The 27,767-nt window shown below is 46.1% G+C and overlaps 2 protein-coding genes and 1 pseudogene across 2 annotated transcripts; all 3 read right to left on the bottom strand.

Annotated features, from left to right (window-relative positions):
- LOC144105721 (uncharacterized) overlaps positions 1–27,767 on the bottom strand; it is a 501,375-nt pseudogene that overhangs the window by 77,289 nt on the left and 396,319 nt on the right.
- Positions 40–25,094, bottom strand: LOC144127919 (uncharacterized). Its single transcript, XM_077660914.1, has 9 exons — positions 24,941–25,094; positions 23,398–23,581; positions 21,883–22,007; positions 17,687–17,794; positions 12,384–12,473; positions 10,719–11,174; positions 8,641–8,917; positions 426–732; positions 40–378 (listed from the first exon to the last, which is right to left on the bottom strand). The coding sequence occupies exons 1-9, from the start codon at positions 25,092–25,094 to the stop codon at positions 40–42; spliced, it is 2,040 nt and encodes a 679-aa protein (XP_077517040.1).
- Positions 13,787–15,678, bottom strand: LOC144105683 (uncharacterized). Its single transcript, XM_077638792.1, has 2 exons — positions 15,214–15,678; positions 13,787–14,523 (listed from the first exon to the last, which is right to left on the bottom strand). The coding sequence occupies exons 1-2, from the start codon at positions 15,456–15,458 to the stop codon at positions 14,025–14,027; spliced, it is 744 nt and encodes a 247-aa protein (XP_077494918.1). The 5' UTR covers positions 15,459–15,678; the 3' UTR covers positions 13,787–14,024.

The following is a 27,767-nucleotide window of genomic DNA, read 5'->3' as shown; positions in this document are numbered from 1 at the left end:
AGCGTGCCTACGGTAGCGCCTTCACGAGTCCCGGAGACCTCAGGGAGCTCTTTTGATGTCTGCGGCCAGTTGATTCAGGTGTTCCACCGGCTCAGGATGCACCTCTCCACCACGCTCAGTGACCTCGGCGAGAAGGGCCTGCGTAGCGCACAAGTGCTCGTCTTCAGTCTGACTCGCAGGTGATTCGGACAGCGACTGCTGGACAGGGGGGCTTTGGCGGTCGACGCTTCTTGCTTCCTCTTGGCGTCTTTTGCAGCTGTAGATGTGCGGGACGAAGTCACCAGGCGGGATGTCCTCCCGTCGGCAGTGGAAGCACATCTTCGGGTGGTGAGGACAGTTCTTCAAGTAGTGCTCCTCAAGGTGCCGAAGCTCACTGCTCTGCGTGCAGCCGTACCAGATGTTAGGGCAGTAGACGCGCAGAGTACCCAGGTCCTTGGCGTTGAAGTCAAGTCTCTTGACGCCACGCATGCTGAACTTGGCACGGCCTTCGGGCGAAGTGCCTTCCCGTCTTTCCCTGCACTTGGCGGGGGCCTCTTTGATGGAAACGTCCAGGCAGCTGGCGCATACGGCATTGCCGCACGGAGCAAGATACTGGACCGGCAGCACGTCGTGGCACAAGCAACACACCCGCGCTTTGGGCAGTGGATCAAGGAAAGTGAGCCGGCGGCAGTCGACGAAGGAGTCGTATCCCCGCACGGTGTACCGATGTCCGAAATCTTGGGCCTGCAATTCCTGCGCAGGGGAACGGCATGAATGTGGGCATCAGCGATACTTGGAGCAGTGCCGCCATCCGAGCGTGAGGACGCAATGGTTCTAGTCGATCTCGTTCAGCATAATAATAGAACAAAAAAAGAGCTAACCTTTTCACAGATAAAGGTGTTTGGTTTGGTTGGTTTTATCGGGTTTAGCAATCCAAAGTGACGCAGGCTATGAAGGACGCCGCAGTGGAGGGCTCCGGTAATTTCTACCACCCGGTGTTCTTTGACATGCACTGACATTGCACAGTACATGGGCCTCCAGCTTTTCGCCTCCATCGAAATGTGCCCGCCGCGGCCAGCATCGACTGCGCGTCATACGGGTGGGCAGCCCAGAGCCATAACCACTGAGCCACCGCGGCGGGTTACAGATAAAGATGCGTCTTACGAGTAATAGGCGTAGTAAAACATGCATAGAGCCTACCGACAGCAGTTCTCAGCTGCCACTTGAATATTTGCATTGCGTGCAAACATATTTTTGAACCCCTCTTGCCTTTAAAAAAGATGAAGGAACTAAAATTGGCGCACGGCTCGTGAAACCACAGATAGCTTTCGTTAACAATATTTCAAGACCGTTTCGGTATCTTCCTCGAAAGGAAATTTCAGTCCCGGCGGTCGACTGTAGCGCTCGACCACGTGGCATAGGCCGCGGGTTTGCGCCGTCGGCAAAACAGCCACAGTTCCACTTTCTATCGTAATAACCCGAATGCAGCGCGAGGGCCGACTTTGCAAACACGAAACAGGACAAAAAGAAAAGAAGTATAGCTCGATAGTAAGCTGATTAGCCAAAGAAAATTGCTTCCTTGTGGACAGCCATCACAGGAAGGCGATGACACGCGAGCCTTAACACAGTGCAGCAGTTGCTATCTGCTGTTATCGACGTAAGGGTTCAAGCGGTAACCGCCTGAGGCGATACTCCGCGATACGTCGCGGGATGACGCCGCCGTCGCCCATCGATGCCGCTGGCGCAAACCGCACGAAGCGACGGGACTCGGCGTCGGCTAGCGGCGCGTTTTCAGCGCTGCTCGATTGCGTTAATTAACGCGTAGAACAACGCTCTTAAATCTTCATACAAGATAAAACACAATATAAACATTAAAAAAATATATTTCGGTAATTTTATTTTTAGTCGACTACACAAAGTCACGTGACGCAAAAAAGCGCGCCCGAGGGACGCTGCGATGAGGCGCCAGGCGACATTCCGACGCTCTTGTGACGTATAGTGCGTGTAGGACATATCCCACAGCACCTTTTACTTTTGAACTTCATTAATGAGCCTTTCATTAAATTCTTGCATAGCTGCCATGGTGAGGGATGCATCGGCTTTTGCTGCGCTGAAAGGCCGCTGAAAAGAAAAATCGACTTTCGCGCGCAAAACGAATCGGAAGTACGCATCCGCAAGGCCTACCGTCATTGGCCAAGTATATAGATGTCTCGATGGCTTAATATTTTTGGCTATAACTGCCGCAATGCTCTGCTTGGACCAGACGTTTACTGGCTGCTAGTCAGAAATGTAAGTCGCTATAGTGAGAACAGTACTACACTTTGCGTGGAAATTTCTTACGCTAAAGCACAGGGATTTCGTTGAGGCGCTTTGTGTTCACTCATGCCACACCCTACTCAAAAAATAAGTAGAAAGCGTCACAGCCGGGAGGAGGATTTAAAACCGCATCGCGCGAAGAGATCCGCTCCCCGCACCCGCTTTCCTTGATAACAGAGCACAATATCACGATACACGACTGCCTAAACAACGCTTGCCTTTGCAGAATGAGTCGTGTAAAAAACTCCTTGCACTTGAAATGCGCCCGTTAGTCAGGAATACTCAGAGATGCTCGTTAAAAACTACACAAGCCATTCTACAGCAGTCACATAAACAGCTTAGAGATAAGGGCTCAGTACCGAACAAGAACTGTGCTGTCATGGTGGAACCATCACCTTCCCACGCTCTCGGTGTAATGACACCAGATGAATCGCAACGGCACTTAGCGGCATATCTATTCGTTGTCGTGGAGACATCTATGCAACAGCGCTTAAACGTTATACTTTACAGCAAAACTCATGACAACAGCATGAGAATGCGCCGGCGACGGACTGAAGGAGCTGATCAAACGATGTGGTTCCGCGTGCATATCCATCATTGACTACATCTCGGCGTCGATGTTGTGAAAAGGGCCAATACACCACTGACCTTACCAGTCCGGTGAGTGCCGCCGCCCTTAAGGCTCTGCTAGCACTTTGAGACTGACATGCAGGAGTGTTGTCATTATTTCAGGAAGACCGCGAAATACGCACCTAAACGGAACGTGAAATACATTGATAGCTGCGTCCTCCTTCGCATGACTGCCTCGAATGCGCAGCTTTATCACGACTAACGAAGTATTAATGCGAAAGTATTTCTTGCCTCATGAGTGGCGTGTACAGAATTTGTCACCACGGGCTGTGGACACAGCGTGTCTTCATGAAATGTCGATCATCCGGTAAGAGTGCAATTATGATTTGTAAGGATTAATAAGAATTTCATGGAAGGTATAAGTGGTAGAATTACTAACTAAAAACCATTTAAATAAGAATTCATATAATTTAGTTAAATAATCCGAGTAATTCATGATATTGGTGGATTAGAAGTAATCACTAGAGAATTGAGAAAACAATAAAATAATAATCAAGTAATCGATTAATATTAGAAGTAATTAATAATTGAAGCTATGCAATAAATATGTATTACATTGATCGATTAATTGAGTTATTCCTATTTTTAAAATTTTAACCAAGTAATTGTTAATTGTACAATATTATTTATTTGATCGAGCAATTACGTAATTAAATAAGTAATATCAATGATTATTACAATATTAAGTAACAGAGAAGGCAACGGTACTCGAAAGATGAGAAAACATAAGTGCACCTTCAATTTTTTTCACACCGACAGTGGGATTCGACATGTTTTGCTCCTTGAGCTTCATTATTTTTTCCTGCCTTTTCCTACTAAATGCAGTGGCAAGTGCATCACCGGCGCTAAAATGTGAAGCCTCTGACAGAGCTTTAACCGATGTGACAGCCGCTAAGAGAATCTTCACGGTGTCTTATTTAGTGCTCCTTTTATGAAAGCTCTCAAGCTCTCGGCAGTTTCTGGACAACTTAACAAGTTGGTGACGTAGAGCGCGGTAGTCCTCGTTCAGTGCACGCTCTTTCATGTGGATTGAGCGTGATATAAATTTGAACTCCGCATATTTTGAATAAATTCTGGATCCCCCATTGATTTTGAAAAATTCTGTATCCGCTTGAGGCATTCTAAAGGAAAGTGACACTGCCGTAAGGCGCTAAGCTGCACCTCTATTTGTCTGAATCGAAGAGGTCAACTTCGGTGACCAACATAAGAGAAATTATTCGTGCAAGACATCGACCACTTTCTGAAATTACTTTATTCGGCCGGTTAGGTTTATCCCACGGGGAAAATAGCAGGGAAGAGTAGATTCTTGAGAACACAAAAAGGTCAGCACACGGCGACAAAAGAATAGACTGAACAACGTTTCGACTGGACGACTTGCCGTTGGCGAAGACCCCTCGTCTTGCCACAGCACAGGTCAGCGGGCTGTTTTCCTCTGACCCCTTGTTGAAGCTTGTATTGTAATCCTAGCTGGCACACAAAGGGGCACATTTCGGTCGGGCAGCCCTATAGACTCACCAGCTGGTGTTTATCTCGTTGCAGAGGCACCGCACGTGGCGCGCGATGTAGCTACAGTCGAAGACCTTGAGCACCATCGGTGCACAGCGGACACCGGACACACGGAAGATGTCAGCGTGCTCGCTCTCGTGGAGCTTCACGCAGGTCTCAACACCGCTGCACAGTGGCACCAAGGCATATATCTTCGTCCTTCATACAGAGCAAACTTTCGCGGAAGCTAGCGCCATGACCTGCCAAAGGTACGAAGCCAATATACTCAAGATATCATTCAGGTGGCAATAGAGGAAGCCAGAGCTGGATTCAGCCAATTAGAGATCGAATGATTAAAGCAGCCCGGCCGTTAGATTTCTCCGGCACTTGCTCGTACCCGTGACATCACCCGTCTCGGTGGCCTTGTGTGCGAAAGCCAAGGTTTTCTGTCATCAAGGGCAGTTACTAAGCGCGAAGAATATGGAGTTTATTAAGAATTCGGGTGGAGGTTCGCTAATGTCAACTGCTTTTCCTTCCTATTCTGGTGCTGCCGGTTGTGAGTTAATATACAAAACTGGCATCGTGTGCAGCGGCATAATTATGCAATAAGTTAACGATCGCGAGTGATCATCCGATTTTTGATTTTCTACAATTCGATGAAGACTTATTCAGAGCTGAGCCGACACCTTGGGCTCTCGAACAAGTAACTTCCCCGCACAAGGAACCCCGCTTAATACTGCTCATTTCTGGCTCAGTCTATATGCAGTAATCCAAAGCTTTTCTGTAGAATCCCTTAAGTTCACAAGGAATGCTGGCATCAGGGAAGCGTCAGACATACATTATCACGAGAAACGTTTATCTTCCTTGAAACCCGGCCTATCTGTATAAAGAATTTGCTCCACCTCATCACCCAGCTAAAGCATGAAGTGCTATCTCGTGTAGGAGCACTCGCAAACTTTCTAGTTACTCAGGAGCAGTTGTTAACCTACTTCAGCTCGTCTGAGGAAATTTGGGTCCACATTGATGGTTGTCAGGATGGTTAACCTAGGCGCGCAATCAGCAGGCATGGAGTGTTTCTCTACTCATGCCGCTCAAATGGTGAGGGGCTGATTTAGCTGGTTATTTATTCTTCAAAGTAGCTTCATTTCATAACGACACCAAAACGGTTAGACGAGAAAAGTGATGTAATCATGAAGACAATTTGTGCTTTTGTTTTGCTGTCGCTGCGCTGCCAAAATAATTTTTCCAATTCGCCCAATTTGCCATCTGTAAGCAGTTTGATTTGTAGCTGGTGGTCAGATAAATAGTTGTTGAACATTGGTGGCTATAACGCTAGTCGTGCCCTAACTTCACTGAGAATAAAACGTAGTCCAATCAAGGGTTTCTTGAATTTCCGCCACCACTCTTCAAGCGCGAGTTTCGCTGGCTCCTATCATTTGGCGGCAGCAGTATGCGCATGAACTATGCCACGCTTTCAGCTTATGATATATCAAGCTGAGAGGGACGCTAACTGAAAAACTCAAACTATGCAAGAGGATAGATAATTCCCCGGGAACGCTACCGATGACTTTTCTATCGCGAAAGGTGTCTGCGTTGCTGAGAAAACAGCAAATGAAAATTCCGAAACACCTCCACGTTCGAAGCACCTCCAAAAAGAAACTGCCAAGAAGTTATTTTTATGCCGTCCTCTAAAGACCGGAAACGCGGCCGGAAATCGAAAACTCAAAAATTCATCTGCGGCAAAGTGGGATTGCAGGCCACCTTCGCCCCCCCCCCCCCCCCCCCCTCCCCGAACTATTTCGATGGGGCTCTTCAGTTCAATTCAGTTTATTTCCTTGAATCACGTGCGTCTGCGTCACGATGCGACGTGCGCATACGGTAGAAATAGGCTCCGTTGCTGCGAAAGAAAATTACATGAAGTTACCGAGAGCAGCCGGAGACTGCAGAACAAACTGCTGATCGTGCTGATGCATGTGTACATCGGCGAGAATAACGCGAGCATGTGGTCTTGGGTGCATTGTTCGCGGTCGTGAAGTGCACACGAAATCTTCGAGGGATACTCAATAACGTGCGAGCAGCAGCCGTGCTCTAACGTATTTTATTCAACATCACTTCTGAGTGAAACATTGCACGCGTATTTCCCATCAAGCAGCGCACAGTACTGTCGATGGTTGCATGCTTGTTGAATAACTATGCAGTATGATTGCAGAGAACGCTTGTGATTCACTTGCTATGGAAGTTGTGACTTTTACGTCTGTGAATTGGTTCCTGTCAGTTGTAAGCGAAAACAAACCACGGTACGCAGCGCCCAACTGCAGTCTGCCGCCTGCTGGCTGTAGCGGTCGGAAGGGGATTAACGCACAATCATGACGAACACGCGTCAGCTGGTTCAACGTTTCTCACGCGGAAAATCCTGACTTGCGTGCCGGCGTCTCACAGTACTGCGTACTACATGATAACCAGAACTGGAAAACTTTTTTCTTTAATGAGCCAAATAAGAGGTGATGGTGCATGCATATGGTGCTTCTCGCGTATTTTTCAGCACATCTAAAAGCATATCCGCTTTTCCACAGCGCAGAAAACGTGGAAGTCCACACACTTGTGTAGCGCTTCACACGCGGTTGATGTGCATATGGCATGCCCGTAAAAGCATGAGCACGTACTAAAGGTAAAAAAATAAACAAACTCTGGAATTTCATAACGCCAGCAGCCTATGCAAAGTAGCCAGTTCGGCGGATGAAGGGGGAATCAAACCGCTTCGCAGGCCGCGTGTCTAGCACACACAGCGCGAATGCGTTGAGAGGGAGTGGTTCTGAACTTGCTGCGTAAACGGCTACTCGCTGTCCGAGTGCACAGAATATGAAGCGAAAGACTCAGCGCTCGTGTTTGCGATTAACCTTTCTCTCCGTCATCTTTTTGTGTTGTTTTGATTACGAGACTCTTCGTACGGCCGGTTAAGCTCACCGCGCTGCTTCTATCGTATTTCGACGGTAATTCCCCATCGAGACGGCGAAATAGTGTTGTTCTCAAAAAGTTCACGAATACGTCACTCGTCGCCGCTGCTCAAACATTTAAGTAGCAGCCCCACGTGCACCTCATTTTTACTCAATTTTTTGGTTTACAAAGATTATGAGTTGTAACATGACTTATCAGCAAACCCCAAAGTTATCAATCCAGCCTGGATTAGTATCCCTTTTTAGTGTCCCATTAATGTAAATGTTTGCGGTGTCTGAAATATAAAGAATGAAAACCTTTTGCTCCGCCACATGTTTACATGCAAGAACCACCCATAATAAAGAAAGTGGTTTAAGCGATTATGGCCAAGTTAACGTCCGAAATACGTTTCTGTTTCTATCGTAGTCTCAAACGGTTCAGTTGCGGGCATAAGTCATTGCTTTGTTGTGCCACAGCACACTAAGTTTCGCTACAGCACACGACGTTTCACTAGAGCGCGAAAACTAATGCCAAACCTAACAAAGAAAAAGTACCTCAAAAACTTGGTTGCTTTTGAAAGTATCGTTAGAAAGAGCAGACGAATGCGATCATCAGGAACATTTTTTTACATTGCTGAACTAGTTTTTGTTTTGAGTTTAGACTTTCGACATTTCCAACATGAGGGACCTGACTGAATCTAATCCGTTTTACTATAGCGTATAGTTTTCAATGCATTCTTCACAAGAGATTATGACGACATATTAGGGACAAACTTTCAACGAAAAGTGGAAGGGAGGATGGCAGCAAGGCATAGCTAAAAGCATTTCATGCTCTTAAAGATAGAACAGCAACCCTTCTTGCTGCGGCCAATGTATGGATGATCACTCGACAGACAGTTTGAGAATCATGTATCGCAAACAAAAAAGCAGGGACCACCTCCGCTGTAGTTATTACTACTGGAAAGTAAGCTAGGTTCTATACGAGCAGCCTCAAACAATCTTGTGTCTTTGGGGTCTTTCCTGGCCGCAACACGCGCTGCGATTTTCACACTTGATCCTTCAGCCCTGGTACATCTTGCGCATGCGCTTAATGAAACTGATGTTATCACTTAGCTTTAAATATTGTTTCTTTCGGTTTATTATGCATCTGTACCCATACGGATGTGTCTGGTTTGTACAATCGCTACTCATTCCCGGTTGTGTCGACTTTGTGTCTCTGTGTGTGCACTCTTAGCTGTCTCAAAAAAGGGCGACTGCCCGAACTTCTTCAAGCCCTTTGCCCTCTTAACCAACTCACAGTTCCTGCAGGATCTCGGAGAAGGCGACAGCCTCCGGCTGCCTGCAGGCCTTCAGCAGCTGCTCGAACACGTCCTGCGAATGACGGGGTGCCCGAAGCGGCTCTACCGGCGATACGAAGCACGGGGCGACAGCAGCTGCCGCGGCGCACCAAGCGTTTTGTTGGTGCTGGTCGAATGAACAGGCACCGAGAACCTCTTCCGATGGGCACTTGTTCTCAGGCAAAGCCAAGTAGGCAGTGTCCTCCGAGAGACCGCTGTTGTTCACATGCGACAACTCTGCGAGAGTGTATCGGGAACACCCTGAGTTCACAAAACAGTTACACATTGTTGACAGCCAACGTTGGAGTAGATTTCAGTTACAGAGCTATTACTCGTTACTATTCACTTGGATAATAAAACAAAAACTGATGCGTAATGATACAAATTAATATTTTAAATTGTTAAATGGGCAAAGCAAAATAGACGAAAAACTTCCTTCAGTGGGCCAGCGCGCATGAAGTCACATTTTAATCCGACAGATGCTCAACTCGAGAGTCTCGAAACCAATGCCTTTCGTAATATTTGAAGATGATTCAGTTAAGGACGAAATGCTTTTAGCACCCGTTATCGGCAAACTCAGGCGAACATTTTCAATAACCGCGGCGAACTTTACTGGCCGAACTCAATGATTATCGCCCACGGTTACTGAGCCTGAGAGCCTTGGTGTAATTATGGCCGCAGCGGCCGCATCTGTAGACAGGAGGAGAAATGGAAAATGTGTCTGCGTGATGTGCGATGTCAGTGCGCGTCAAGAAAACCCATGTGATTTAACTTATTCCGGAGCCCCTCGCAAACGTCCGCGATAGGCTATGTGTCTTCTTATAATTGGGAAAATAATTTGACGTTTTATCTTGTTTAGGATAAATGTGATACAGGTGCGCCAGCACAAGTCGTTGAGGTTTGTTCAACTTCGAGCAAAGGTCGGAGAAATCAGTGAGTGAGAGGTTCAGCGCTAGCGCTCTGAAACTGCCGTTTGGGCATGACGCGATATCGTTAATGGGTTAATACTCATATATGCGCAATTGGTCGTTCTCTAATTTACATTCATAGATCGCTGGGAGTCCTCGTACTCCTCCTGGCGCAGTGGTATAGCGGTTAAGCAATGCGCTAGTGCCCCGGGATGGCAGGTGCTGCCACCGGTAGGGTTGTGCGGCCCGGGTTGGCCTTCCCGAGCAATCTCCAATAACTGCCACCTGCCACAGTGGGGAGTTTGCTCACAATCTTAAGGTCAGGTTGTGATGGCTGCATAACGTCACGTGATCTAGGGTGCCCCCTAGGTTGCTTATGCGGGGATTTTCTCCTCACACGAGGGTACCGACGAGGGTACCGAGGGCGACGCCAGATTTTCTGCAGAGCGGGAACCTTAACGTTATAGCGTTAAAATTGTCTCAAACTGTCACAACTGCGATCGCTCTTAAACTCATCCCGATCGCATTGTCTCAGCTGGCAAATCCTGGCACACTACTCCCCACGCCCTCCCCCGTAACCCTAAAGCCCATAAGGATGCCTCGTTAAACTGACTGAAAATGGTAGAATCTCAGCAGGGAACATTCGAAATCATATGTGACCTATTTTTGGCTAACAACGTGCACGATTAACACTAGTCTCCAGTGAAGAAACTTTTGTTAATACGCATAACCAAAGGCCACACCAAAAAGTTGTCGTTCTTCAGCACCAAGAAAGTCCCTCACAAAGATGACGACGTAAAAAGTCGCATTTTATTTAACTACCTCTTTGGCATCAAATAGCATTATCCGCTTATAGAACATTTCATTTAGGATGTACAAAGTTTGCATGTATTACAAGGTATGTTGTTGAACTGTTTCAGTGAGCTAAGGAAGTTGGACTGAGGGGATCAGGGAAGCAACAACACCAGGCATAGAGTGCGGCAGAACATGAAGATTCGTTTGATTTCCTTTGTGTTTAATTACCTGCACACTTCTAAATTATTTGCCTAAGTACAACAGCGTAACGTTTTCCTGATGCTAGAAGATCATCTAGCTAAAATTAAATCAGCTAACGAACAAAAGTTGTTTACCCCAGTCTGCTAACCCGGAGCGTCTTCTCTCGTCGCGCTGGTGGTGATGGGAAGGCTGCCACTCCAGGCGCTGAGGCCGCGATTCATCCAAGTCAGCCCAGTTGCCCTCTACGACTTCGGTCTCATCCGTGCCGTCCTCACTGGCATCGCTTCTTCGGCAGTATATATCGTCCAGGAGGGGGGTCTCAAAGGCCTCAGTGCTCGCACGATTCGCATCGTCGGCTCTGTTGACGTCATCTCTGGTGCAGCCGCCGTAGGAAGACGTCTGAGGACGCGGTGCCAGCTCCTCCGTACGCAAGGTGCCGCCGTGGTATTCGGCGGCGCTGAAGTCTTCGAGCACCCCTCCGCAAATGGTCGGGTTATAGCCCAGGAGGTCTGGCCAAACGGCGTCCCGAAGCCATCGTTTCAATCTTCCACCCACGTTCAACGGTTGATCTGTGTCGCTGCTGACGCTCACTGAGAGTTGCAGACGCCATATGTTAGGGCGGTATATGGAAAAGTAAGGAAATGGGTAGATGTTCGGTCAAAAGACCTCAGGCTAATGGCTTCATTTTCACCGGTTTCGTGGTACCCATATGCAGTCCAGTAGGATCTAAATACCTATTAGTTAAAAAAAAAAAAACCATCGTCCTCATCAAAATTTTCTGGACCTTAATATGATGCTCGCATGGAAGCTGTTTGGCCTGAAGACTTTTGAGCCAGTTTGCACTGCATTGAACAAGAGCAACTTGGAAAGGAAGAATGGCCGACTAATGAGACGAAGTAGGGAAACAGGGAATGTAACATTGTGCAAACGACTGAAATCATTAAGCGGTTACTTCCTCCAAGGGAAGAACCAAGCAGCGGACCGCATTCCAATAAAATCGGTTGTTAGTTTATTGTTTCTCGATCTACTTCTTCTCCCAGACCTCTTGGTAGCTTAATTCTTTAAACAGGAGATGCGGCTTTCAAATAGCGAAAAATGGCCAAAAATTTGGATTTGTGAACATCAAAGTATTTGATCGTGTTACTCGTTTTAATATGCAGTCCCAAAGTTTCATTGCCTGATTCTACCTTCAAGTAGTTCACAAAAGTGTTTTATTAGGAGGTCCTACATATCGTAAACCGTTCATATAGTCGGCATTTTTTGAACCCTCTGTGTCTTTCCGTCTTTTCGCTGTTGCGACTAAGCGGCGCGAGCTTTGCTACGGCAGAAACCTTGATTTATTGTTTTCAAGTCTAGCGCCTTAGCGGGACACCAAGCCAATCCAAAAAGAGAGAGTTTCAAGGTCTTGCCATGGGGCCGCCCCGCGTCGGCGTTGGTCACCTCAGTGATTGCCCTTAGCAAGTGGCAGTTCGCGCGGTATCTGCTTTTGCGCTCGCATAGACACTCTCTCGTCTAGCGTTATATGGTTTTGGGCTCCGTAGGATTCTTCTTTAGGACGCCTTCATTATTACGAAAGGTTATGTTTTGATGGGTTGCTAGCTAGAACCACGTTCTGCACATAACTTCATTTGCCAACTTATAACCTAGGCTGTGAACTGAACATTGCTGCCTACAACGTATCATCAGGTGCTGCTAACCAGTTAGTTCTAAACTACTGAGCACACAGCTGATATGGTGCATAGTTTTCTTTGGTTCCGGCTTCGTTGCGCAGGAGCCTTTTCATAATATCCAAGACGTACAAGGAAAGAGCTGTTCCTCGCTGGCTGTCAGAAAACCCGTCAAGGGACTTCTTTGTCGGAGCACCGGTACTGATGCCGAATCGTCAGTGCCTGCAGCGAAAATAACAGATACGAAAGAGTGACGAAAGCAAAGAAAGTATTCAGCGCAAACTCTTAATCTTTTCAGGCACCATTCGTCATTTGTTGTTTATGCAGATGCTTTTTTCTTCCGCCCAAACTGAGTGTGTCCTGAAGCCAACTAATAAGCTTTTCAAGAAAAATACCCTCTGCTATTTATACATAGACATACAAAAAATTTCGTAGATATGCTAGAACGGTTGCAGATGAGTACCAGAAACGTCAGGGAATCCCATATTTGCTATTCTATACATGTTGAGATGATGCAAGAAAAGTAGTGGTAAAATGACGTTTACGGAAGGTAAAAATTGCCTACAAAAGTATGGTGGAAGCTGTGTTATCAAGCTCACTCGTTTCAGAAATGTTATATACGACATTCGCTCTGGGGCACAATAAGGGCCGCAGGTTGCGACATAAAAAAAACTGAAAACTGGCTGAAGCACATGCATCAGTGCTGCCTGTAGCCCAGGCTAAGAAGAAGCTATAAATTCACAGTTTACAAAGGTGTTTACATACACATCGAAGCGTTCAACCTGATCCAACTCCTTCGAGTCGCCGGCTATTCAACATAAGTAGCCATGAAGTTCAATGTTCAGCTTTTCACACACCCAATTTTACTGTGATCAGAAAAAGGTTTACGACACCCAAGACAGAGAGGTTAGTTTGATGCAAAATACCCTAGCCTGCAGCACTTTCCCCGGAACGGAAGTTAAAGGAGAGAGCCATAAAGTGTTATAATGGGTAGCAATTTATAGATAAGATTGGTGCGCGCCTGCGACACGACGTGGCTCCTGGTAGTCCGCTTCGCGCTGTGAAGCCAAGCACCACGCCCTGCAAGAACCCAGTACAACTCGGTTGACTTAGAAGCGGCCGTAGAGTGTGTCAGAGGTTTTAAAGATTCTAGGTCTCCAGGCGCATCATATGTCACAATTTAACGACCACTCATTGAGCAAGTGCTGCCTGTACAATCCTAGTACGTGCGCTTCCTCAATGACCCAGAATCATCATATTTGTAAAAGCCTCTTCATTCAGATAAAAAAGACCCCTGTGTTTCGCATTTGATGCTATTGTCTAAGGAAGAAAAGTGCGAACTCCATACATCTGTGGTCCAGGGCTATCTCCTGTGTATGTGTCTGTCAGCCTATAGCAATGTCTTAGCATTCCAGTACCCTACGCCACACCATTCCTTTTGAAAATAAAAGTCATTGCTGTGTCGTTCAAGATAGCATGCGACGCAGACAACCGCTGAGCTCGAGGTGCAGATTAACAGTGCGTTTATTGGGCGCTTGCGCTCTTATATCAGCCACCCGGCTGGCCGGCTTGCACAGCATGGTTGCCAGTCTTGAAGGCCCTGGTTGCCAGATCCGATACATCTTTCTCCCTCTAAAAAGAGAAAAAAACTAGCACAATACAACAGCAGATCGATTCAAGCAATTTGATGAAAGTCCTTTTGATACACGAGGCGGGTGGGCTTTTTCCTTAACCGGGTGCTCCGGCGAAGCCCAGCGTCGTCCGGCTCGGAATTCATGGTTTCCAGAGGACTATGTTGCCCTGGCTCAGGATGCTCTTGAGGCGTGTGGGCAGCCGTGGCTTGATCGTCACACGTGGGGCTCGAGTTGCCCAGGGACTCCTGTGGTGCCGCAAGCCTGGAAGAGAAGCACAGTCGCTAGCACTGTCTTCCGTACAGTCAGGAATGGTTTCCAGTGAGGGGTCGAACTCTTCGTTTGTTCGCAGCAGATGTTGACGGTTGCGACGAAGCTGATTCACGTCTTTTTTACGGACCATGTATGAGCGAGGGGCGACGGCGTTTTCTGCGAGGGCCTTTGTGGTCCACCCTCCCTTGTCGAGCAGCCTAACGGTGTCATGCTCGCCGAGTGCTTCTAGTGGACGTCTCTGAGGGTGGGCTTGGGTGTGCTTTTTGACCTCTGGTGCCCTACGGTCTGCGAAGTCAGGCAGCCTCGCTCTTAACCTCCTGCCCATGAGTAGCTCGCACGGGGCTTGTCCGGCCTCGAGTGGTGCTGTCCTGTAATTAAGAAGGCGATCCAAAAGTATTCATTCACATATAGCGCCTTCTTGAGGAAACATTTCACCAAGTTCATCCCTTTCTCTGCCAAACCGTTTGAGCGTGGAAAACCGGGACTAGAAACAACATGGGCAAATTCAAACTGTTCTGCGAAAGCATGAAATGCCTGCGATGAAAGTTGTGGTCCGCCGTCCGTGCATACTTCAAGCGGGATGCCGTGACGTGCAAATATCATGGCCAGCTCCTCTATTACACAGTGGCTAGTAGTGTGAGAAAGCGGCTCTACTTCAGGGTAATTGGAATAGGCATCGTAGACTGCAAGGTAGTTCCGTAATGCTCGAACAAGTCCGCGCCTACCCTAGCCGACGGTAATGCGGGACAATGCCTTTGCATTAGGGGTTCACTTGGTTGCTTGTAAGCGAAACGGTGGCAGGTTTGGCACCTGGAAACTTTCTCAGTTATTTCTGCTGCCATACCAGGCCAATACATCAATACTCTGGCCATTCCTTTGCATTTTCCGACGCCCAAGTGGCCCCCGTGTAGGCGCTGCAACATTTCTTTTCTAGGGACTTCGGAATGACAACTCTATATCCACGCAACAGTACGCCTTCCACACTTGATAGCTGAGCTTCGAAGGGAGCTAGCTGACCTATAACGCTATGTCCATCTTGTAGGGCTTCAGTGACTCGCCTTAGCTCGTCGTCTTCACTCGTTTCTTTTGCCATCCGCTTGGCTGTTGTGTCGCTGACGAGAGTGGAGAGGCCGGCCGTTGCATGGGTGGCCACATTTTCTAGTTCGCTTTCAGGTGGCTCATCGCTGTCGCATCGGATTCTTGAGAGAGCATCGGCCAGAGCAAGGTCTCTCCCTAGGACGTACAGCAGAGAAATGTTGAACGGCATGAGGCACATAAAGAAACGCTGCAGGCGAGGAGGCATGTCTGACAGGTTCTTCTGGGCAATGGCTATCAGTGGTCGATGGTCCGTTTCCACTATTACGTCGACATTAAGACATTAGGTGTTATCTTTCAGCAGAATATGTCATGGGATGTCCACGTGGACAGCATGCTAATTAAGCTAGCACAAGTAATTGGGCTAGTATACCGCAATCGCAATTTACTACCACCAAAAATCTTACTGTTACTTTATAATACCTTATTCTCCTCCCGACTGAATTATTGTCACTTAGTTTGGTCTACGACAACTTACGGAAATTTGCAGAAGCTTCACAAGTTGCAGAAAAGGTTTGTAAGAGTAATAGAAAATCTGCCGTTTTATTCACATACGTATCATCTATTTCCCAAATACAACATAATTCCTGTTACCAAACTGTTTGATTATATCCTTTGCAAGGCGATTAAGAATGAAAACGCTAGCAACAGTTCATTTCTACATCGTCTAGCCAGGTTACAACCAAACACTACTACACGCCAGACACGCCACACGGAGCTCTGGAAAGTAAGGACGTTTCGCACAACATACGGCCTACAAACAATACAGAATAAACTACCCCGGTTACTAAATGATTTAAATCATAAACATATCCAACTTGAAAAGGTGACGTTCAAAACACTCCGCCGGTATTTCAACATGTACTAGGACACTTCGCTTGCCTTTCCTGTTTACTCTGTCACGTTGTTGTTTACCCTGACTGTACCGCTTGTCTGTATTCACTTTGTTCTGAATTTTATTTGAAGCAAAATGTGCTTAATTTATCTGTTACTTTCGCTAAACTCATTGCCATCGCACATGAATGTTTCATTGCTTTTGTAAGTGCTTTCTAACTTCATTCTACCACATTTTCTGTATAATTTTATGTAGTTCTTGTGAGTGATTGTAATCGCAGATGTTTTCGTGTTTTGTTCTATTTTGTTTTTGGATGAGACATGCCGTTTCATTGCGCCTATGATGCTGTCAAGTGTATAGGGGGGCCTCCGGCTTTGTCAAGCTGTCGCTTGTGACAGCTTTTACTGCGGGTCTCCCGCGCCATGTATTCATTAGGCGCAAATAAAACCATTATTAATATTATTATTATTATTATTATTATTATTATTATTATTATTATTATTATTATTAAAATCGCGAAACCGTTCACATGCGAAGTTGCCTTGAAGTACAAATCCATCCTCTGCCTGAATTGCTTCCACTTTTCCGCCGGCGCTTCGGAGAGCAGTTGGCGATTAGGGGGCGGTAGTACTTCCATTGCGCTGGCTCAGTTGAAGCGGGGAATGGGCGTGATAAGAACTTCTGACACCATGTGTCGTTCAAGATAGCATGCGACGCAGACGACCGCTGAGCTCGAGGTGCAGAGTAACAGTGCGTTTATTGGGCGCTTGCGCTCTTATATCAGCCACCCGGCTGACCGGCTTCCACAGCATGGTTACCAGTCTTGAGGACCCTGGTTACCAGATCCGATACAGTTACCACCACCACTGCCCGATTTGCTGGTGTTTGTGTTGAAACCGAAGGCATGCCCATAAATCACGGGAAGCGAAGTACTAAACCATACCTTGTAATTTGAGAACGGTACATGTCTGGCACTTGCCTACCTCTACAGCAATCACGATAAGCCTGCCAATGTGTGTGCAAATGCTCTTGCGCTTGCAAATCAGGCGCGATTTTGATAGGGGAGCAGCTAACCAGAATCACTAGCGCCTGCGAGAGCCTTCTCTTTCGTGCCATATGTCGTATGTGCAGCCGCTGACAAAGCAATGAATTGAAGGGGATTGCCTCCAGCTCATGCAGAGAGGCTATTGTAGCATCACCGAAATTCGTAGGCGTTGTAGAGAACTTTTCTGATTTTTAGTAAATCTAGAACACTGTTAATGAATAGCGAGCCTCTAAATTAGACACACAGGCCAACCCTTAGGCTCTATGCATCTGACAAAGGTTGAACCTGGGCATTGTCGTTTCTTTCGCTTTCCCAACTTTCTCATTGTACAGCACAACGAAAAACAAGTTGTATTGCTCTGTTCTGCAGGAAATGGTGCTACGTGGTAGCACGCACTGCCACGTGGTATGAAATGGGCATGCTGTGCTCGTCAGTAAACTCTATAGCGCGTTGCATACATGATGAAACACGGTATTACAGCGACCCAGTAAATGTGAAATGGCATGTAGAGGAGCTGACATGTCAGTGCTTTGACCAAAGCGATGACACAACGTACCTGTGCTCTCTGCTGGCCCAAAATTCGCGAGCGCCGGGAATTGCATGCTCGGGATCGGCACCGAATGGCGTCGCCGACCAAGTCTGTAACTTCGCAGTGTAGGACCGCCTGGACATGAGAGCGGCAGTGAACAGCATGCGTCTTTGTTGAAGTTGTTCTGTTTATTCACTGCAATAGCGATAAAAAAATGTATAACACTGAGCTCGACCATTAGGTAGGAAAACACCGTTCCCCGAAGCAGAAAAAAAAATTCAAACCACTGGCAGAAATGTGCCGCGAACATAATAATTAAGACTTTGAAGACGGCAAAGTAAATTTCCTTATCGCCAGTGATAAAAGAGGCTAATAAACTTTATTAAATAAATCAATGAAACAGCGCACTCTCTGATTTTTTAACCTATAAGGTGTAATCACTTATCCGATTTGTGCCTGAGTGGCCCACATTACCACAGAGCAAAGGACAGTAATACTTGCACGTTTCAACAAACATCCAAAAACAAATGCCCTCTTTGCATTATTTCATTATTGAATTAAGAGTACATAAGCGTCTAAACACATACAAGTTAGGGTGTTTGCTACGCGCCTTTTGAAGCATAAGAGAATCGTACACCAAAACTGCAAGATTTTGCTCCTGCTCTCAAAGAAGCTTAGCAGACGCCGCATTGGCTCAGTGGTTATGGCGCTCGGATGCTGACCCGAAAGAGGAGGGTTCGATTCCAGCAGCGGCGGTTGAATTTCGATGGAGGTGAAATTCTAGAGGCCCGTGTACTGTGCGACGTCAGTGCACGTTAAAGATCCCCAGGTGGTCGAAATTTCCAGAGCCCTTCACTACGGCGTTCCTCATAGCCTGAGTCGTTTTGGGACGTTCAACCCCCATAAACCAAGTAAAAAAAAACAGCTTTCAAGAGTGCGTTTTCATGTATGCTGGCTTGCCATGCTCTATATCGTGTCTGAAAAATTGTGCAAGAAAGTACGAACTACTAATAAAGTAACTTCCGAATAACAGCCTGAGGGGAGAGCTGGTGCGTGACGAAATGAACGGCGGCGCAAACAAGGACACTAACTAGAAAGAGACACCACATGCGCACACTACCAACTGTTTACTGCGCGAAAAGGTGGCATATTTAAACATTCAGCTTAAGCATGTGATATCGCATTATCGCTCCGAACCCAGCACGTGGGAAAAAAGCACTGACATCAGGAAAACGAACAACCCCTGCAGATTCTGGGCAGGAGTCCCGATCAGGTGGCAACTGAAATTATTGAGGCTTTTATGAATAAAAAGAAGGGAAGCATTTGTGTTAGCGACTCTTCGATATCCCTCCGTACAAATCAAGTTTCATTTCTGGATAGTTTTTTGTGACATCATGTTCAGTGCGACTCTTCAGCCCTCCTTTTCTAGCGGCCGTCTGTGGAGTTTTTTTTTTAGAATCTTTGTTACTGTCTACACCTCAATACGGATTTGATCAAGGCAGATCCACTGAAACAGCTTTTCTAACACAAAAAGAAATAATTCTCGAAGCATAGGCTTTTGACCACCTTATTCACCACAAACTACTAAAGAAACTTGAACTCTACGGCATACGTGGCACACCACTCCTCCTCATCGAATCATATCTTCAACATCGTTTTCATTGTGTGCACATAGTAAATGAACTCTCCTCTCTTCAGAAAATTTTTACCGGCGTCCCACAGGGAAGTATATTGGGACCTTTACTTTTTATTCTTTACATTATTGACATTGTTAATATAAGTAATAAGCCTCAATATGTAATTTACGCAGATGACACTAGCATGTTCTTTAAAGGTAATAGTCTCGAATTTCTAGTCCCAACCATTAACAGCGCGTTGGATGCCCTCAAACACTGGAGCGAAGCAAACTCCCTGGTACTAAACGCGAAAAAGACAAAAGCAGTTGTTTTCGAAGCGAGAAATAGGGCGATCATGGCAGAGCATCAGTTTCCCATTGGGAATTCTATTATAGATATTGTAGATACGGCCAAAACACTTGGAGTATTTTTCAGTAAGAGCATGGTCTGGGACGCTCACGTTAGTATAGTTTTATGTCGCCTCACGAAATGTGTAGGAATGCAAGCAAAATTTCGGTATTTTCTTCCGACGTCTATAAAAATACTAATTTACAACACGCTGTTCCTCCTTCATTTAAATTACTGTTTCTTAGTATAGGGCAATACAACGCAGGCCAACATAAATAAAATATTCATGCTCCAAAAGGAAGCAGTCCGGCACATAGCAAACGTCGATTACCGTGCGCACACAGAATTTTTCACGCGCTTTCACATTACACCAGCTCATGACCTATATGAATATCATTTAGCACTGAGATATAAAAAGTGTATACGCTACCACCAGTATACGTTCCTAGAACTATCCTGCCTGAAAGCCACTATTCCAACATATGCATTTCGAAATCAGTCATTCTGGTGCGTTCCCTTCTGTCGTACAGAATACGGACGTTCTATGTTACGCTTTGCAGTTCCACATGTATTAAATAAGCTGCTGAGTAGAGGAATATCTGTGGAAAAAAGTAGCCCACGTGACATTCTTGTCGCTTTAGAGCGGTGACTTTCAGTCCCTTTTGATAAATGTGCTGACATACGCAAGCATTTTTTTTTCAATATGTGTACTTGATTCTATCAATCAGTTTGTCATATTATAAAAAGCGTACAAAAGCTTTAGTGTTCATGTTTTGGGCGTATAAGTTCTTTTCTTTGTCTTTTAACAATATATGCTCGCAGCGCCTCTTAACTTTTTTTTTCTACCTCGTCATTGTTAACCAAGCTCTGTTGCTTTCGTTGTATTTTGCCTTGTAGAAGGGGCCCGGACTCCTTCAAGTGAATTTTTATCACTTTTCTGTCCGGGCCTACCTACATCTTCCTGATGTAAATAAAGACGAACTTGAACTTGAACTTATTGAGTTTATCTTTATAGTGTTTGCAGTTTTTCGGTTTCTGACAGCTTTTGCTTCATTTGTTTACTCTGCTTTCGCTAAGATTGTTATTTGTTATTGGTTTTTTAGTGTCTGACCACTTTTGCTTCTCATGTAGGACTCTGCTATAGCTACGATTGTGTGACGCTGTTTTTTCTAAAAGATGGCCCCCTCCTTTAAGTTTTTTTAATTCCTTTTATCAGAATCTGTTACTTTTTTTTCTGCAGGGGTTAAATTTTCTTGTTCGTTTTCCTGATGTTGATGTTTTTTTTCCACGTGCTGGGTTTGGGGCGATAACGCGATGTTACATGCTTGAGCTGAATGTTTAAACAAGCCACCTTTCCGCGCGATAAACAGTTGGTAGTGTGAGCATGTGGTGTCTCTTTCTTCTTAGTGTCCTTGTTTGCGCCGCCGGTCATTTCGTACTGATAAAGTGTTTACGCAATTTGTCCTGCATGTCAGTGCCAGCCATATGGCTTACACTGAACGGCACCAGCTAAGACGTCGCTCTTCTTTTATTCGTCGTAAATTAGAGCAACAAATCGGCAGTATTGACTAATGCCATAGGTATACCGTAGCCTGTAGAATCTTCTATCTAGAGCGCAGCCTCGCAAAGAAAAGGTCAACGAAATTAGTCCGCCCCTCTTCCGTGCTCTGCTGCTAATGATTGGGTGCTACTTAGCTGATTTCTTTTTGTTTCTGCACATGTGCAGCAGGCACGTAGAATGGTCAGTGGGAGAGCATGAGAAAGTGTAACTGGGCGTAGGGAGGTAGGGTAGGAAAGTAGACAATAGTTTATCCGGCAGCGAGCGACTGCACACAAGTTCACAACTTGTCATCTTGTCAAAAGCAGCGGTGTCGACTTGCTGAACCAGTTTTGGGCTATCGCTGACGGTTTATTCACGCTAAACTGGCTTGTCTGATATGAAAAGGCATAAGCGTACAGCATCATAAGGACGTCATTGAAATCCTATCCCTAGAAATGCTATATCACAGTTCTATATCACACTTCACTAATAACGTGTGAAGCAAAATTTTTCTCTTAAAAGATGGCTGCCAACCATAGGGCCGCTACCCCATGCCAAACGAGTTCGAACTCTCCTGCTAAACTCGTTGTGGGTGTCCCTGTTGTATTGAATTTTCGCGAATTGTGACCCCCCTTCCAGCCGTACTTCACTTGTGGCACTATTTTTCTTCGTGCTGACTGCACGCCTTAGCTGTGCGAAATCCTAAAGTATAGCTTTACCCGGGCGCCGGTGTTTTGCTTCATCAGATTCCTGAAGTGTGTGCAGGGACGAGTTGCTTCTGCAGGATGTGCGGGAATCCGCTGACGTGGTTGATGACGACTGGCGTCTTTTGTACCACCACCACCTGCGATGTCGACCACACTTTTTTGAGACGCGATGTGGGAATTACGGACACTCTAAAGTTTTATCTACATCTTGTAATTTACTAAAACCTTGCGCCTTAAATGGTGAAGATTTAGTGGTATGCTAAACTTTCTGATGTCTTATGCCTTACATTTGATTTGTTTCTATATAAGGGAATTTTCAAATATAACTGGACGGCAATTAAGAATCCTTGCTATGCCTCTTATATAGGCAAGGAGAAGTCGAAAACCAAATTCCACTGAAGTGAATCACATGTGCAAGTAATCTTAGTTTTAAAGCGAAGCATTCTTGCGTTCATCTTCTTTCCATGGGACCCCCAAACTTCTTAATGTTGACCATTCAAGCTGGACATAGAGCACTCATGTATGGAGTGCTTGCAAAAATCTCTACTGGAAGACGTTCGTAATACAGAGCTCAAAAAACAGGGTAAAGGGTATCTATTAGAAATGATTAAGGTTTGAGGCTTTCTAGTTTCTTGCAATTTAAAGCGATCTGTAAGTAAGAAGAAAATAATTGAAAGCTCCAGCTGCTTGGGGGAATTTTGCCGCCACACCGTGTTTAGAGAAACCTCTCCAAAACGCTTGTAATGAGATTTTTATAAGAAAACTAATACACAACGCTATAGGTATATGCCTAAATTGCGAAACTCGGGGCAGCTGTTCAGCATCACCAGTTCAGCATCGCTTTTGCATCCAACGTTCTCGTTGCTATGTGGCCCACCATACACATGCCTGCATCCGGCCGGTTCTTCTTATTACTGTCGAGGATACTCGTATGGCCTACGGAATCCCAGCAACCAAGGCTGCCACACCGCGAGACCACCTTCAGTCCTGATGCGAGGCAGAAAACTGAAGCTGTGAACAACATTGGTACCTCAGCTTAAACAAAGTGATACCCTCTCTAGCGTATAACTTGCCACCAGCACCTTATACCCGCGCGGGGCTGTGCGTGCAGGGACTCGCTCCGTAACTAAGCCGCCGATTCCACACATAGCGCCAGAAGCGCCATCTCTCGGGCCCGCCATAAATCTGTCTAGCACGGAGAGCACCCACCCGAGGCACCGCGACTGTGTAGCACTCAAATGTGTATCACCTGTAAACTTCTTGCAAGGATATACAGCAGCTCTAAAAATTAACGCATATTTCTTTCGACAGCACAAGCAAGATAGGCTTCTTTTTTTTTTACTGAAAGGAAGCGCCAAAAGCTTACGTTTTTTTTTCTTCCTTCAAATCTTACCTGTGATGACATAGTACAGCTTGTACGAATTAGTAATGCACTTCAAAAAAAGTTACCGATTTTTTTACGTTGAATTCATTAAAGGGTCTCCGGATAGCGTTCCCCACGCGAAATGTCAGAAGGCTCACACGCACCCCGTCAGGACCAGGCTGAGCAGCAGTGGCACGATGATCGTCAGAGACTCGACAGGGATGGCTTCCTTCGCAGAGTGAACCACCCGGAGGGCTTGGGTGACGCTCTCGAAGCTGAGAAAATCGACTCGCCCGGTGGCTTCGTGGACGTAGTCCAAGGTGGGTGGTAAAGGTGCCGCTACTTGTGCTGCAAAGTAATAGCGCAGTTGCGCTATTCAGAATCTGGCAACAGGTGAGAGTAATTAGGCTTCACTGCTGCTCGCTTTTCTAAACGCCTACAAAGCTCAGTACACTGCTGAAATACTGCTGATGTAGACGGGGAAGTAGAAAAGAAATTGTACCGCGAACCGCGGTGGCTGTGCACTGTGGGGAAACGTTCGCACAACGGGCGTTTTTCTCCTTACCGGTTTTCTGCCTAGATATAATCACCTTGCAGAGGACGTTTCTTCAGAACAGTTTAATTTATGTCGACCCCGTTTATTTTCTTGCGCCGGCTGCGTTCTTATGAAGGAAAAACGCTAAGACGCCCGTGTGCTGTGCGATGTCAGTGCACGTTAAAGATCCCTAGGTGGTCGAAGTTATTCCGGAGCACTCCACTACGGCACCTCTTTCTTCCTTTTTTCTTTCACTCCCTCCTTTATCCCTTCCCTTACGGCGCGGTTCAGGTGTCCAACGATATATGAGACAGATACTACGCCATTTCCTTTCCCCAAAAACCAATTATTATTATTATTACTTTATAGGACCACAGGGCAGATAAATACTTTTTTTTTCAAAATGCTGAATTATAAGTTAATTGTGCCAAATTTTCTTCTGACTCTAGATATATCAACGAACGCTGCAACATAAAAATTCAAAATCAAAATGTATGCCTCTCGCAATCAAGATTATAAGAACGTTTCGACCTCTACCACTCTGCTAGGAATGCGATGATTGTTGAGCAAGCCTTCTGCCACATTTTCTAAACTCTGCCGCCATTTAGCAAGATTGTCAAGAAAAGCATATACTACAAAACAATTTTCTGAAGATATAACAGTTGAATATTGGTTGAGTGGTCAAAAAATTATTTTTAATATACTTAAAAATTTCATTTGTGCATATCGAGAAATAAAAAAAATTGAAAACACCCATCCTTTCTATATATAGTCTTTTTTTTATGCGGCACAAGTGGGTGATAAGCGAGGAAAAACTTGAGGTCTGACGGTCTGCTTTCTCCCTTCCTTACTGAAATAGTGACTTCGTTTTGACTGATGACCTAGGCACGAAAACAAAAAAAAATGTGAAAGTCCGTCTCCATTTGGCGGCAGTTGGGCGCGCGCACTATACACACAAGAAACAACTTAACACTTTGAGATCCCCTATTTTTACCTACCTCGTACATCAAGGTTTACTTCGTAGAAACGGTTCCTGTTTCTGCCGTTATTACACGATTCTGATATAGAACCCCTACTGGCGTTAGAGGTAAACTGTCCAGGAATCTTTCCTATCTATTGCCGCGACGTCTAGAAAGGCCTCATGCAAAGTGTTCGAATGAGTGAATCCTCACGAGGGTCATGATAGGCGGTTAGACGCCGAAGTCCAGGGACGTCTTCGGCTTGCCTATGCCAGATGCCCAGCAGGACGAAAGGCCATGGCTTGTGGTACAAACCAACGAAAATCGCAGCCAGCAGCGTCCCAACGCAAGTAAGCAGCAAAATCATGGCGACCCGTCTTCTGTTTTTCTTCTTCTTCAGCGCTTCTTTTACTTACGTTTTTAGTTTATTTTGCCAATCTAAATGTATTTTTACTAAGCCTCGCACGGCGGCCAAATGCGACTTCTGATATTTTGTTTTATAAGGCCATAATAATAATGGCTACCATCTATGGATACAGTTTACCGCCGTTTAATGCGTTCTATCGGGAGCAAGAGAGAGAGTGAGAAAGAAGAAAGCCAAGGAACTTAGTACTATATGGTCGCGGATATTCAATAATGTGGTAAATGTGTGAATGACTCTAAGTGGGAAGCTAATACAAGTATAATTATGTTACACTCCTTAGCATATCGCATATTGGGAGTGTAGTCTGTTTTGCCTTCCACGTACCAACTAAATACGGAAGTTCTAACATCACGACACAGTGAGAATTCAGGAAGAAAAGAAGTGTAGGGCAGTCTGTTGAAAATGTGGCGGTGTGCTCATGAGCGATTCCCTTTGGAGGAAGATCCACTTCATTAACATTGTAAGTGTGCACTATCGACTTATCCAATGCAAGTTGATTGTTTTATTTTGCCCTCAGGGCAGAAGACTTCAGAGGGAAGGGGAGAATACAAAAGGTTATTATGAAATCACAAGTACAGAACAAGGTCAGAGGACAAGATATCAAATAAAGAATGCAGGTACTGCGCAGAGAGTGTAGTTGGAGCAAAGTGTCATCTTCAGAAGCTTCAGCAATTGTAAAAAAACCAGCGTGTAAAAAGCACACCGCTTACAATATTTACTTGCAAATCATGCAGCGTTGCTCGTTTTGCCTCGCCACCGTTCTAAACACCTCAATAGAGAAAGAAGTCGCATTCTTACGCCTCCGAAGCTTAGCTCTTCATTTTACTCTTGAGATAAACCTGGATGAGTTTTTTCCTCTTTGGATCTGTGCCAAACCCTGGCTAATCCCCCACCATGGGCATGCGCCATCGTATTTGAGACAACAACAACAACGACAAAAACAGCACTTTCAGGAGTACAGGCGAGTCCTACGGAATGGCTGTACGTACATTGTTCGGCGACTGTGTAAGAATTCGTTCGGACTTGGTTGACATATGACGAACCTCCAGTCGCACTGTCCGTATGGTGACCATTCAGTTCGGGCCGAACAAAACAGAAATAGAAAATGGTAAAACAGCGGGGAAAATGCGGTATTTACAATGAAAACGATGGCTCGGTTTGAAGATTCTCGAATACCTCAGTGATGCTTCCACCACTCTCTATTCTGCACGGGTTTCCTAGCAAGAACTTCGTCCGAAACAGCAGTAGTCGGTGCGCGCCATTCGCCTCTCCGTTGGCGACGCTCTCGATGCTGGGGCGCCTCCGTCGTCAGTTGTACCTCGGCGGTGGCGTTGAGGCGCTCTCCATTACTTTGCTTCTTTCTGGCTGCTTCAGGTTCGATTATCTTTAGTTATGTAAGCGGTGTAGTTCTCTTTCGGCGAAAAAGCAGTGTGTGTGTATGCGTGCGTGCGTTCGTGCGTTCGTGTGTATGTCTGCGTCACCGTCACCGTCGAGGTGTGCAGCTGGTAGCAAGGCTGAGAACTTCGTCAGCATCAAGGCGCAAACGGCGAGGAGGCGCTGGACTATGCCACGTGTGGAGTTCGCTGACCTTTCCGCGAACTCGTTGATCTTGTATTCGCAAGGAAAGCTGCTCCCACGGGGTCGGAAGGCCCCAACAAAGGGGCCCGTCCCATCCCTGCCGCCCCTTTGTGCAGCGGACGTCCTCGTTTACGCCGCGCCGTCACGGGGATGACCCGCCGGGAAAAACGCGAACCAAGTACAGCTAACGACATGTGGTTGTTAGGGGGTTGACGAGGTTTCGGGGGCGCACGAGATATTAGCCGAGTGACCGGAAGCCCACTATTCCTGTAACGACTGTCTACTTCCCTTAACGACTGTCTTCTCTTTGTTGCTGTCAACAACCTGAGTCATCGCCTCGTCGGCACATGTTTCTAGCGTCTGTGGTGCCGTGGTGGCGTGGGAACGGAAGTCGCATTCGTGTTCTTTGTGTAGTTATTCGAAACCTCCTTCCCAAATGTTTTAATCAGACCTTTTTCCCCAATCTCTGATCAGTGGGCGGACCTTATTTTCCTTTCCCTAACCACTGATTGGCGAGATGGGTCGTTGGTTATCTTATTGGTTGCTGTCCCCGCTAAGGGCGGAGACAGAGGGTTTAAAACCAAGCGCTCTGGGTTGAGCGGGGGCTGAATTCGTCTGGTCCACGATTTAGTCATGTAAATAGTTTTCTCCTTGCTTTGTTTCTTCTCGTTTTTTTTTACCTATGTTGTAAATAAATAGTTAACCTTCTCCTTTCCTTGAGTAATGTGAATGTTTGCGAGTAGAACCACCGGGTCATCAAGAAACTCCGATTTCATCTTCAAGTAGTTTCCTCACATCACCACCTGAAAGCGGAAATTCAACTGGCACAGTCGGCACAGGAAACTCAACTGGCGCAGCACATAGGAAACTCAACTGGCGCAGTCGACACAGGATCTCAACTGGCACAGTCGACACAGGATCTCAACTGGCGCAGTCGACACAGGATCGCAACTTCTTTCTACTCAAGGCATTGGACGGAAGGTGAGAAGAACAAGTCGGCGGACAAGCTGTTTGTCCTAAAGGAGAAAACGTGAAGCT

Source organism: Amblyomma americanum, chromosome 1, assembly GCF_052857255.1.
Source record: "Amblyomma americanum isolate KBUSLIRL-KWMA chromosome 1, ASM5285725v1, whole genome shotgun sequence".
Classification (NCBI taxonomy): domain Eukaryota; kingdom Metazoa; phylum Arthropoda; class Arachnida; order Ixodida; family Ixodidae; genus Amblyomma; species Amblyomma americanum.
This window is presented reverse-complemented; position numbering and strand designations above follow the sequence as displayed.